Source organism: Hyposmocoma kahamanoa, unplaced genomic scaffold (genome assembly GCF_003589595.1).
Source record: "Hyposmocoma kahamanoa isolate Upper Pololo Valley unplaced genomic scaffold, ASM358959v1 202, whole genome shotgun sequence".
Taxonomy (NCBI): Eukaryota; Metazoa; Arthropoda; class Insecta; order Lepidoptera; family Cosmopterigidae; genus Hyposmocoma; species Hyposmocoma kahamanoa.
Window position 1 is genome coordinate 106,374 of NW_020653726.1, and position 14,350 is coordinate 120,723.

The 14,350-nt window shown below is 35.4% G+C and overlaps 1 protein-coding gene across 1 annotated transcript in view; it reads left to right on the forward strand.

The window, feature by feature from the left end:
* Positions 1-14,350, forward strand: part of LOC113227060 — a 32,181-nt gene that overhangs the window by 4,233 nt on the left and 13,598 nt on the right. Inside the window, exons 7-14 of the mRNA XM_026459933.1 lie at positions 130-338; positions 1,275-1,468; positions 3,157-3,295; positions 4,302-4,488; positions 5,997-6,139; positions 8,228-8,336; positions 9,731-9,837; positions 11,379-11,654. Coding sequence (XP_026315718.1) covers positions 130-338; positions 1,275-1,468; positions 3,157-3,295; positions 4,302-4,488; positions 5,997-6,139; positions 8,228-8,336; positions 9,731-9,837; positions 11,379-11,654 — 1,364 coding nt within the window. The remainder of the gene's footprint in view (positions 1-129; positions 339-1,274; positions 1,469-3,156; positions 3,296-4,301; positions 4,489-5,996; positions 6,140-8,227; positions 8,337-9,730; positions 9,838-11,378; positions 11,655-14,350) is intronic.

Genomic DNA, 14,350 nt, shown 5'->3' on the forward strand with positions numbered 1-14,350 from the left:
AAAAAAGTATATTTTTGTCATACCATTTCTCATAAATATGTTTTAAAGGACTATGTACCTACTAGTCAAATTTCTTTATACTAAAAATGTATTATATGAAAAGCATTTATTATTATTATTATTTGACAGTGAAACTATTAAAGAAACTCCACCTATTTTACCTTCATCGCCTTCTGCGGATGTTCCCGCTACTGGCCGCTACCATACTGTTGCATGTTGGTGTTATACATTACATTCATGACGGTCCTAATTGGCTTACAGTAGCTGTTGTGACGCAACAGTGTAGGATAAACTGGTGGTCAACATTGCTTTATGTACATAATTATATTCGACCAATGGTATGTATTATAGTTTTGTTGCAATTCGTGAGTGTAATGTTAAGAGTCGATGTAACCTCAAATGGCTTTGGGTGATTATATCGCATAACAATGACTGTTGAATCAATCACTTTGAAAAAGATATATTGTAAAATCGAGGAAATACTTTGATTACTATACGGTGTGAAACACGATTCATAAAAATTTTCACGATAGAAAAAAACACAAACTTAACTCGTAATTTTACAAGAATTCAATAGATACTTTATAATTAATAATTTTGATATAATGCCAGAGTTTTTGCCGCTTGACTTAAGGAAAATGGACCGTACTAGTACGGGAAAAGTTTGAATTCGAGCTAAGGTAGCATAGCCTCTTAAGTAATTAATGGATTATGTGATTCATCTGAATTGTGTGATTGATGACTAATATCACTTAGGTATTTATCACAAGTTAAATATGTTCTGTGTTATGTGGTACAAATTATTGAATTATATAGGTTATAAATCTTTAACAACAAATGTAGATATTTTGCCTAACAATGGAATGTATTTAATTTTATATGACAGATAACACAAAACAAAAGAAAGTTTATTTATGCAATTTTATGCATTTTTAACTGTCTTTCAAACTTTTACATTCGGCATCCGAACAGTCTACTGGACGGGAAATTTTTTGTTTCATATAGTTGAAAGAAATCTAATGATATCACTTAGATGCAAATGGTCCTCAAAAAGTATTAGTTTTCATGGTCAAATAATATAATCTAGACAATTGAATCTAGACAATATATTTAAATTCAATTGAAGTAGCCGGAACACCTTTTCTTCCTTTTTTCTTTATGACCCATATACTCTGCTACTTATAAGACAAGTTAAAAAATATATAAGTGTATAAAAAAAGTTCTCGTGATTTACTAAATATTTGCTCCATTATTTAGTCTATTTTCATTTTCAGTGCGTACCTCAAACGTGGTACTTAGCAATTGATATGCAGCTACATATCCTGTCTCCGTTGATTTTATTCTGGGTATTATCAGGCAAAAAAAGGCTCGCCTGGTCGGCGTTGACTGCTGCGTTATTAGTTTCTCTTACGGCATCGTCGATTTACGTCTTCCTAAATAATTTCACTGGTACTTATATAAGACCTACGTAAGTATTGCATAAACACAAATTGATTGAATAAATTTATTTCTAAATAATAGGGGTTAAAGTATGAAATTGCCGATTTGTACTGAAAATCTAAATTGTTTATTTTTTAAATTTTGAACAAATTTATTTAATCAAAATAGTTGCCATTATTATCTATACATTGCTGCCATCTAATGGGAAGGTTATTAATGCCTTTGCGATAGAACTCCGACGATCTTGACTGGACAAACTGTGTGAAAGCATTTTGTACTGCCTCCTGGGAAGAAAACTTCTTGTCACGTAGATAATTGTCCAAATCACGAAAAAAATGGTAGTCCGTTGGAGCAAGGTCTGGTGAATACGGAGGATGACGAATGGTTTCTAACTGCAGTTCCTGAAGGGTCAAAATGGTTTCTCGTGCTGTGTGAGGTCTCGCGTTGTCGTGGAGCAATAATGGTGAAGATCGATTCATGAGTCGGGGCTGTTTTACTGCTAGTTTTGTCAACATGGTTCGGAGTTCGGCACAATAGACATCTGCCGTTATTGCTTGACCAGATCGGAGAAAACTATAGTGAATAACACCATGCTGAGACCACCAAACAGTTACCATTACCTTTTTATTGGTAAGTTTTGCTTTAGGACACTGTTGTGGCATTTGACCCGGGGTCAGCCATTGCATTTTTCTTTTCCGGTTATCATAAAGAATCCACTTTTCATCACATGTTACAATTCGATCCAATATTCCTTCATTTCTGTACCGGTTCAACAAGGCAACACAAGTTTCAACACGCGTTTCTTTCTGCAGATCAGTCAAATCATGAGGCACCCATTTTTCGTATTTTTTTATTTTATTGATTTGACGCAGGTGAGTCAATATTGTGGGTAAGGTAACGTTAAACCATGCCGCTAATTCCTGAGTAGTTTGACTAGGATCGGCTTCCACTATCTCTCTTAATTCATCGTTATTCACCTGTGTGGGCGGTCTTCCTCGTGGCTCGTTCTTTATGTCGAAATTTGCATCACGAAAGCGTTTAAACTAAAATCGCACGGTGCGTTCATTAGTAGACTCCTCTCCAAACGCAGCATTGATATTGCGGGCTGTTTCTGCCGCGTTAGTTCCGCGTCGGAACTCGTATTCAAAAATCAGTCGAATTTTCGCAGTATCCATCTTTCTTGTCTAAACTGAATAACAAAAACAATTGAAAGTCGATATTCAAATGTTTCAAATTTAAAAAAAAAAAATCACAGAAACCATTTGAAAAAAGTTTCATTCGAAAACCTCAAACCATGAAGATTCTATGAAAATTCAAAGAACCTATTGCAATAAAACGGCAATTTCATACTTTAACCCCTAATATTATAAATTGATTTAATCAATACATATTTAAAAGTGTTTTTTACGATCAAGTCGTGCCCACAACATGCCCCCTCGGCGGCTCATGGATATTATTTAAATTTTGGCCAAACTTCTCATGCTATTCCAGAGGGAGTTGAAGTTTTTGATGAGTTGTGTGGACTTTCTTCGACACGTATTTTCTACCAAGATTCTTTACCATAGTGCTAGTTAAGTAAACTGCGCAATGATATAAAAACAATGAATTGGATTCTCTCGGTGGATGTTGAACCGAAAACCTCCCATACAGCGCGCAAGATTCTCATTACTTGGCAACCCTGCTACACTGAATTGAATAAACTTTTTTTAATTACAGATTGACTCGAGAACAGGAAAATAAATACTGGAGTTACTATTACAACAATACGTTAACAAGGTGCTCACCTTTCTTTGTCGGGATGTGCTTTGGGTACTTGATCCACTTTTGGCGAGAAAAGAAAATTCGATTAACAAGGGTGAGTTTAAAACCTTAGAAGTAACAAATAAAAGTTGATAATTAATTAAATTTTTATTGAATTGATATTCAATTATTTTTTTGCGAAATTACTCCACTAGTTTGTTATAATTATTAATACAAAGATCGATCACTCAGAAAAAACACTCAGAAAAAATTCCTTCGATCCGGTCGGATTCGAACCGACGTCTTCTTGCATACCGTGCCAGACGCTATACCAACTAAGCCACGGAACGAACCAACGGACCTCACGAATTTTTCTATGTGCTTGCGTCGTGTCTTTGTACTTGGTCTTTCAACGACTTTTTAGTCGTAGCGCCATGTATGAGAAATCTATTACAGATTTATCACCCAGTTAGTACCTTTACAGCTACCAGACCTGGCGAGAGATGTCGCTATTCACTGTATTAATTAAATTTTTATTGTATTGATATTCAATTATTTTTTTGTGAAATTACTCCACTAGTTTGTTATAATTATTAATACAAAGATCGAATACTCAGAAAAAATTCCTTCGATCCGGTCGGATTCGAACCGAAGTTGATAATTATTCTATTTTGTTAAATAATGCACATTTTGTGAAAAAATGTTGACAACATTCTCAACATGTCTATTCGGTAAATGAGCATTACTACGTCAAGGTTTTGAAGCGTGAGGGTGCTGGTAAATTACACGCTCATAAGATTTGTTAACTTCGTGTTTCACGCTAACGGACACAGTGGCAGTGACCATCAGGTCTTCGTTATTTAAAGCTTTGAGTGGCCATATAACTATTATGAATAGACGTGTCGCTTATCACCAGACGCACTACTTGTACGCGCCATTACCTACTTGATCAAAAAAAGACACGTACAACTAGATAATTTGTTTAATACGATAAAATGATTTCTTTATAACACAATGAATAAATTCTCGTACATAATGTCCACCCTAGCGTTAGTTTATAGTCTCGGATATAGCGTGCTAAATCAGATAAAAATGAAATTACAGAAATTATTGTTTTACAGGTCATGAAATGTATATTATGGATTTTTGACTTAGCTGTATTAGGGTTGGCTTTCTACGCAACCGAGCCTATGAAAAATGCTGACTTTGATAACCAAACTTATGACAATTTTGTAAATTCCTTCATGCGACCAATGTGGGCTTTTGGACTTGGCTGGCTCATTCTTGCTTGCGCTGAAGGTTACGGAGGTGAGAACTACATGTAAAAAAATACAAAAATATTTATACATCTATCTAATATTTATGTATATTTCGTAGTGTCATTTAACATCTTCTACAAGAGACGTATTTCAATTTCGCAAAGTGTGTACGTACATCCTGTTGCACATGACTATACCGTAATGTATTTATTATATAATAATTTCTACTACAAAAAAACCGACCTCAAAAGTCATTCATCCCCTAGTTTGCCACCTAGTTAGAGGTAGAATATTTTATTCAAATTGAAATGCGACTACTACTGCGGTACCGTCTTTCCAACAAAAAAAGATCATCAAAATCGGTTTAAAAATTTACGGAGTTATCGCATAACATACGTACAAAAAAGCAGTCGAATTGAGAAACTACTCCTTTTTTAAAGTCGGTTAAAAACGGAAGAAAATTAATTTGCTACTCCACGAACCAGGTGGAGGTTAAATTATGCAAAATAACTATGTTTGTCATTGACTTACAATTATATGAACGTCGGGTCCGCGCTAAAAAGTGTCCGAACTTATAGGGCGTTAAAATCGTATACAGAGCATCATTCACGCTTTAGTCTTCGTTTGTTCGACTGACAGCGAAGCAAGCAAAATTAGACAGTACTGCGATGACATTACAATTTAAATTCAACGTTTTAGCTTTTTCATATTCCTTTACATGTCACTACGTTTAAATAGGTTGACTTGGTACATTTTTTCGTGGTTTTTGTATTAGACCCGTCGTCCATTTATTTGTAAGTCAATGATGTTTGTGTTGAATTTTCTTTCATGCATTTGAATTTCTCACCCTCTCTCCTCGTGAAATTAATAACACAAGCGTAACAACCGGTTAGAGACACCACCACCAAAACCCGACATGTGTTTCGCCGACGTCTTCGCCGAATGTCGAACAATCAACAACCACTGACGATAACCTCGTATCCACGCGAAACACGTGTCGGGTATATTTTTGATGGTGGTGTCTGTGACTGTAGTTGCGCATATTACTTCTTTTATTAATTTTATGGGGCGGAGAGTGGAAAAATTAACTGCATGAAAAAAAAGTCAAACAAGCTTAGGTATTTTGCACAGTTTAACTTCCACGTGTTTGCGGAGTTACAAATTACTTTACTCGCATTATTATTAACATGGACTTCCGCAAAAAGTAACGCCTGAATCTCGACGTCGATGATCTCCGTGGTCGAGTGGCTTGACACCGGTTTTCATATGTTCCGGGTTCGATCCCCAGTCGGGTCAACCTAGAAAACTTTTCTTTATTGTCTCGGGTCTGGGTGTTTGTGGTACCGTCGTTCTTTCCCATTTCCATAATACAAGCGCTTTAATTACTTACTTTGGGATCGGAGCAACGTATGTGATATTGTCTAATATATTTACATTATATTAAGTATTTATTACATTATAACAAGTAGATTAGGAGACTTGTGTGTACGTGAAATGATGAAATGTCGCCGCCAATCTCTTTAAATAGTGAAGTATAATATCGTTTAACACTTTTAGGCCCGATCAACTGGTTCCTGTCACTGAAACTTTGGAAATTACCGTCTCGGCTTTCGTATGCGATGTATTTGTTGCATTTTCCCATACAATTTGTTATACACGGAGCAGCTACGCAACACGCTTACTTTTCTGTGTTAAATTTTGTGAGTATCTGGAACTGTTTTTTTTTAATTTAACTTCTTTAGCTTCTAATGTTTTTGTTTGTTATGGTTTAATAGAACGATACATGCTATTATTATAAACGAGGTGTAAATATGTATTACGATCGTTAATTTAAATAATTACTTATAATAATTTTTACTGTGAGTACCGATTATTTTCGAAATTTTATTAATTTAATTACGATATACGTAATAACCTATAATAACGTCAGTTGATAGCAATTAATACGTTTATCCACTTTTCACAGTAATTAGTTCGAAAGTACAAAACATGAATCAGGTTATAAAGGATTTGAAATGTCACGCGGCCAGTTCACAGGGTCTGCAGCGCTCGGATGTTCACTTTCCAAGCATCTCACCCAAAAGTCTCTCTTGTCAATGAGCTTTTTTATAAAGCATGGACCATTAACCTCACTCCTTATTTTCATGTGGGAACCCTGCCAACGACCATTATGTCGTAGAATCAATCATATCAGATGTCTGATCAAATCAACCGATTCTAACGACACCAGCACCATTCTCTCTGCGACCTTAACCAGTTCAAGTTGTCAAAATTATGTAACATTTATAAACAAAGAAACTACGATCGAACTTGTTAATGCGATTCATAGATATCTTAGTAAACCGTTTCTCTAGCTAAGATTTATCCTTTCCTATAGCACATTACAATAAATTGAATTCTGTTACATTACGTTTTATAATGATAATTGGCTCCGACTATATAATGTTTTATTGAATATCATGAAGTTTTTGCTACCTTGACATTCGCTTACGTGAAAACATTCTATTTATTTATATTTATAATATACCAAGTGATGGGACGAACACGTCGTGGACCTGGCGGTAAGCGACACGCCTGTCCACAATAGTTGTGGCTCTCAGAGCTTTAAATTGCAAAGATCTGAGGTATGCTGCCACTGAACCTGCCACCCTGAGAAATAAGTTGACAAGTCCCACGTGCCTGTAATTTCACCAGCACCCTTAATGTTTACATTACCACTTGGCAATAGAAATAGGTAAAGTGGCAGTACTTCACTGGACGAAATCTTTCTCAAGGAGCTCTACTGCTACTGAATTAAAACTAAAACTCTACTAGTTTGTTATTATTATTGATACAAAGACCGAATAAACATAAAGAAAAACTTCTTTGATTCTACTGGACACAAACCAGCGTTTTTTGTTTCTACGGGGCTCTTCGCAATTGAACTTAGCAATTTCTAATGTGTTCGTTGTGGATTTTTGTGTTGGATGTCAACTGTCGGATCGAAGGCTTTTTCTATGTGTTTGTTCGATCCATCGAGTATATAACCAGAAATAGAGACGAAACGTCATTTAATTCGTTTGAAAACTATTCTACCAAATTATTACGGTCACAGCTGCGCTCCGATTGGCCAGCCCGAATACGAAACAATTGATGGGTGTCGTCAATTATTTCACTTCAAATCCATCAGTTTAACTTGAGCTTTGCTGGACGAAAATTTAAAAATTACATATTTAATTACGGATGAAATGTGATTCCGTTTGTTTTGTAGTCAGATGTTTTGCTGTTTGTACAGAATATTTTTGGAATATACGGAGACGTACACACAGGTCAGATGTTGGCGCTGTACTATTTCAGCTCTCTAATTTGTGATTTCAGCGCAAACGAGAATTGATATTTAAAAGTGATTTATGGCTCATTTGCCTGATAGGTTGCCAGGTTTTTTTTTATTATTTCGTCTCTATTTCTGATTATATACTCGATAGTTCGTCTTTGTATAATGAATGATTTTAAATAGAAACATCCCCTAAATATTTTTTGGCTCTTAGAATAAACTCATAATGTGTAAGGTTTATAGGCGCAAAAAGTTTATGGTTATATATGATAAATATTGCGTGTGTAATAAATACTCTTGTGTCAATTATATAAGTAAAAGTAAAATATAAATATTTTCATTACTGATTAATAGGACAAAAATTTACTAATAAACTTACTTATTGTATTATGATACACTACGGTCACGAAAGAAGAAATTAATAAAAAAAAAATTCGTCGGAACAGGATTTTATAAAACTATTTTTATGTTTCAGATGTACATGTTCTGCGGTCAATTAGTTATAATTTTGATTATCAGCTTTGTTTTTACAATTATGGTGGATTCTCCGTGTGCCATTATTTTCAAGGTGCTCTTAGGAGGCGGTAAGTTTTAAAATTTTTATATATTAATTTATTTTTTTATAATTATAATACATTACAGCATTAATAATTATATACTATTGTAAAGGAGGGAGGTTCTTTCGTCCGTTGGATGAGGTTACGAAACCAACAAGCCAAGTGAAACTCCAAATGGTTCAGAAGATTTTTATTTTCACCTTGTATGTCGCCAATACAATTTCACCGTCTATGCGGAAGGACCGGGCAGTTGTTCCCAAGAAGGACTCACTCCTGGAAACCGTTCCGCGAGATGAGGTTTATTCAGTTCACCCTATATGATGGGCAATAATCTTTCACCCTATATGAGCGTACGAAATACCAAAAGATCCGCGTAGCAGACTCAACTCCTGGTTGCCTTACTGAGCTCTCTGTATTCTCAGATTTCTTTTCACGTAAACAAAATTGTGTTCAAGTAGTCGCCATTCGAGGGAAAATCTTAACACCGCGATTCAGAAATAACGCCAAATGGGATAATGCCATCTAGCGGATTCTTAGAGAACTAAAAGTGAACAATCTGGCATAAGGCCGTCTATTACATAAAGTAGGTTTGTTACACTATGTATAAAAAATATAATTAAAAATATATATTAATATTTTTTATAATAAAAAATTATTCAAATTAATAATATACCTATATATTATAAATAACTCCCAAAGGGTTTGTTGCCGAAAACAACTTTTATTATCAATTCGTTCAATCAGTGATTAAATAATAATCAGTGGATAGCGATTAATTCATTTATTTACTTTCCAAAAGACAAATCATAAAACGAATTTTAAATGTCTTGTGGGGAATTCGCAGAGAGTGGTCGCACAATTGTTTACTTCCCAAGCTAACACAAAAAACCTGTCGTGTCAATGCAAACTTGTTTATAAAGCATCGACAATTTATTCCCCTTTTTGGTGAATTAACCTTCTCAATAATTGTCATCGGATCATAACTTTTCTTCTTTACGTATCGATGACATACATTATACTATTGTGGCCCAGAACTCAGCCACGCCGACCGCGTCACTAGTAGCTGCTACTAAATCTTCAAGCATGCAGGTGTTAGGGCATGATATGAGGTGGGCCATCGTTTGAGTCACACCACGCAAGCAGTCCAGGTTAGAACCATCCAAAATTCCCCACTTGAACAAATTGTCCTTGCTCTAACCAACCTAAGTCCGAGGCCTATTTAAAGACTCCATGGCAATCAGTCATGGCAATTCATGTCGAAGAGGAAGACTCTCAGAAGGCTGGACGAACGTAGATGGTACTGTTTCGCACCAAATGTTGCACTTCGCTTGAGCCGGCTCAATGCTCAGAGGATCGACACATTTGACAAAAATTTTCCGGCTCCTCAGTCTCTGTTATTTTAGTGAAGTGATTGTGCATAGGGTGCCGAGTGTCGATGGCCATTTTTACTCTTTCGTATGATGCCGCTACATTTCTGCGCATGTCTGACAGAGCTATGCCAGCAAGTGGGTACAGCAATCTTACCGGGGTCAGCTTAAGACAATCAGTTATTTTACAAGATCATAGTTACATACAGGATCATGTCAGATATTTTTCAGTCTTTGATTATTCGTAACACTTCCAAACGATAACAGCGTCACCCCATGTAAGACTTCACCCTGTTTGAACTGTCTAACTTAAGCGACGTTTGTAAACAAATAAAATTATCAAATAAATAGTCTTCACAAACTCTCTTCTGCGATTATATGAAACGTTCTTAAGTGGTGATGTGATACAAATATGTATATAAGATTAATTTTCAACATTTTTTCTTTTTTCTAATAACATTATGTTTTGCAGATCTCAAAAAATCTAATTCAGAGCAACGAGGTGATAAAAGGAGCGTCGAAAAATCTACTTGTGATTAATCAGGGCAAAACGAGGGAAACCAAATACGTAAATAAATCCTTAAATTGAAATGGTTTTTTTAATTAAATCACTATATTCTGCAACTTTTTAAATTTAAAAGAAACTAAGACACAATCTTAGTATTTCTTCTATGTAACATTATTTAGTGTCCGAACATCAAACACTACTAAGATTGTGTAGCTTCATTATGTATTATAATATACAAAGGTTTGGAAATACGTCTACAGCGGCTAGGTCTTCTGGACAGAAAATCTTTCCAGGTTGTAAATAGATACAAAAGTAACCATCATATATTTAAGGGTGCGAACAGATCTGGCCTCTTTGCTAAGGGTTCGCGAGCTGCACACCTTGTGGCATGTAGTCTAAATTATAATGTAGTACAACGTAGCGTCACTGATCAGGTGTGCAAGAGGTTGATAGGGAGGGGCACTATAAACAAATCTTATGTAGAAAGATATGGGACTGATCAGGCGTGTGTTGCTACGCCGACACAACGCATATTCGTGTGTCGTCGCTCTAAGTTTCCAAGAAAGCCAGTGCAATCCTTGACCGTACTTTTGTTATATGAAAGTCTTAAAAATAATATGAACTACATGGAAAAAAAATGTATATTTACAATTTTATGACTCTTATTTAAGCACAAAAATGTTATCGAGTAACTGCATTCCTAAAATCTATAAATCTCCGTCTTGACAATGTATTAGTGTAATGATGTGCTTTTATTATACGGCCGTCTACTAAACGCGGCTAAATGAAAATATCCGTTTTAAAAAGCAAAAAATAGAACACAAAATTCTCTTTTAAAAATAGTTAAAATTAGTTAACGTCTTTGACTTACCGGAACTTACCCTAAGATGATAAGAACCCTGGGTTATGGTTTTGTTGTGACACTTTAAAAAAATATTTTATCACTTAGCCGCGGTAAAATAATATTTTGTCACTTAGCCGCGGTAAAAAAATATTTTATCACTTAGCCGCGGCAAAAAAATATTTTGTCTCTTAGCCGCGGTTTAGTTAGCGGACGGCAGTATACCGAGGGTATAAAATATTTATACTTTCTGAATAAAAATTCTAAATTTCAAAGCAACTATTTTATCTCTTTTAATAGTTAAAAATATATTAACTAGGTATTATTGCAAATAAAATTACAATCACAATTAGCCTGATCCCTCGACGCATCCCGATTCTGAGCTAACTGGACCCAAGCTTTATCATAGGTGTCCAGTTAGTTACGCCATTGCTTCCTCGGTCTACCGCGGCGCTTTACGCTTTTGGGGCTCCACTGGGTGGTTACCTTGGCCCACAGGTCTTCAGGCGTGCGGCAGATATGACCAGCCCAACTCCATTTCAGCTTCGCAGCTTTTTGGGCTACATCAGCAATCTGAGTTTTGGAGCGCAGTGTCGTGTTCCGAATTCGCTCAGTCCGTTTCACACCAAGTATGCTGCGCTCTATTGCTCGTTGATAGACCCCGAGTTTGAATTTCTGGATCTATGTAAGTGACCAAATCTGCGCGTCATAGGTTAGTGTGGGAAGGATGCACGTGTCCATCAGCTTCCTTTTGAGAGACATTGGAAGAGTAGCCCTTATAAGATCTTTCATGGACCAATGGACCAATGGCTCCTCGAGGCATTTTCAGTACGTGTAGCAATTTCTTACTCCCGCCTGCACTGGAAGGACAGACACTATTATTTCATATGAATTTATTTTTTATTATTTTTAAAAACTACATATTCACGGAAATGAAACATAAATTGTTGACAGGATTTTTGTATTTTATAATTTTACAATACTTTAATGAGCCATTAAAATTATATCAAAACATGTAAATATGATTTAGATTATCATTGTTATACTATAGGTTATAAATGCAATTTATTTTATTATCAATACTTATAATAAACTATCATTACATGACGAGTTCTTAAGTTCATTATACATGATTTTATCTGATGCTATAGTAAAGCTACTTAATAAATTTCTGCCTGTAACTAAATTAATTATTATTATATTTTCATAACATATTACAAGTAAATTTACTTTTGTGAATTCACTCAAACAACAAAAGAATGTCTGCGTTGTTGATCACCAATGTGGGGAAACGTGCGGACTCGTTTTGACGCTATATGCGAGAAACGCTAAAAGCCAAACAGGCAGAATATCAGATTAGCAGAACGCCAGATTCGCAGAATGCCACATTAGCCGCTCACGCGATACATGCAGCCGTAGACGCATACCACACCTAGAGGTGCCGGTGATGATTTTATACCGATTTATCGGATATCGAAGTTATAACAGGTAAAAGAACTAATATTAATTGCTATTTCGGTAACTACTCTAGCAAACCATAAAGTTTTTAATGCCTGGGTCTGTCATTTAAAAAAAATAAACAACTTCAGAAATACGTCACGACAATCGTGTGTGTTATTGTTTGGGCTGGTGATTTCGGTGTTTATTTATTGAAAACATACCGTAAGTAGCGTTTTCTAAGTTTACCCTGAATATTAATGTTTATAAATTAAACTTTAAGGAGTAATTTCATGGTAAACGTTAGAACCACTCAAACGGAATATTATCATATTTATCCAAGTACACCAAAAACTTAATTAGTGCTTTTTAAGTGCAGGATTTGCGGTGTATTACTGCATTTTATTTGAGATGTTTTTGTTGGTAGTACGGATGGTATTTATTTAGCAATGCAGAATAATAATTCTTATTTATAAAAACTTGTATTTAAACTGAATTCTTTACTAATTTGCGAAACCAAATAGCCGCCATTTTGCGGCAGGAGGAGCGCATCGCGTGAGCGGTTAGTAGATTGCCAGATTCTCAGAATGCCAACTTCTCAAAATGCCATATGTCGCAGCTAGGACCAGGCCTCCCTCCTAATGACGTAGACTCAAGGTGACAGGCGTATTTGCAGTCCCTTTAGAACATTGCAATTTAAGGTTTTGAGTGGCACTGCAACTGTTATGGACAGGGGTGTCGCTTACCACCAGACGCATTACTTATTCCACCTGTCATTTGATATATATATATAAAATATAAAAAAATCTAATAATAATTAAATTTTTATTGAATTGATATTCAATTATTTTTTGTGAAATTACTCCACTAGTTTGTTATAATTATTAATACAAAGATCGAACACTCAGAAAAAATTACTTCGATCCGGCCGGATTCGAACCGACGTCTTCTTGCATACCGTGCCAGACGCTATACCAACTAAGCTACGGAACGAACCAACGGACCTCACGAATCTTTTTATGTGCTTACGTCGTGTCTTTGTACTTGGTCTTTCAACGACTTTTTAGTCGTAGTCGCCATCTATGAGAAATCTATTACAGATTTATCACCCAGTTAGTACCTTTACAGCTACCAGACCTGGCGAGAGATGTCGCTATTCACTGTATTAATTAAATTTTTATTGAATGAGAAATGTCTTTTTTTAATAATTATAACAAACTAGTAGAGTAATTTCACAAAAAATAATTGAATATCAATTCAATAAAAATTTAATTAATACAGTGAATAGCGACATCTCTCGCCAGGACTGGTAGCTGTAAAGGTGCTAACTGGGTGATAAATCTGTAATAGATTTCTCATAGATGGCGCTACGACTAAAAAGTCGTTAAAAGACCAAGTACAAAGACACGACGCAAGCACATAAAAAGATTCGTGAGGTCCGTTAGTTCGTTCTGTGGCTTAGTTGGTATAGCGTCTGCCACGGTATGCAAGAAGACGTCGGTTCGAATCCGACCGGATCGAAGGAATTTTTTCTGAGTGTTTTTTCTGAGTGATCGATCTTTGTATTAATAATTAAATCTAATAATATTAATTCTGGTAACGTTTGATAGAAAATGTTTTTATACTTTTTTACGCATTGTTTCGTATTTTTACATATTACATAGTATGTAAGGTCTTTAGGCAATGTGTTTAGTGTACCAGAGGGCATGACTGTAATCATACTTGGGCTCTGAAAATAGCCTAGTTGATTAATAATTGACTAATTAATGGTAAAGTGATTCTAAAAAGATGACTCACTGTAAGAAAACTCACCTTTGAGCCTGAAAACTCATTTGTCGCTGTCTTCTATTTTGTGTAATTGATGTCCATGAAATATAGGTACATATTA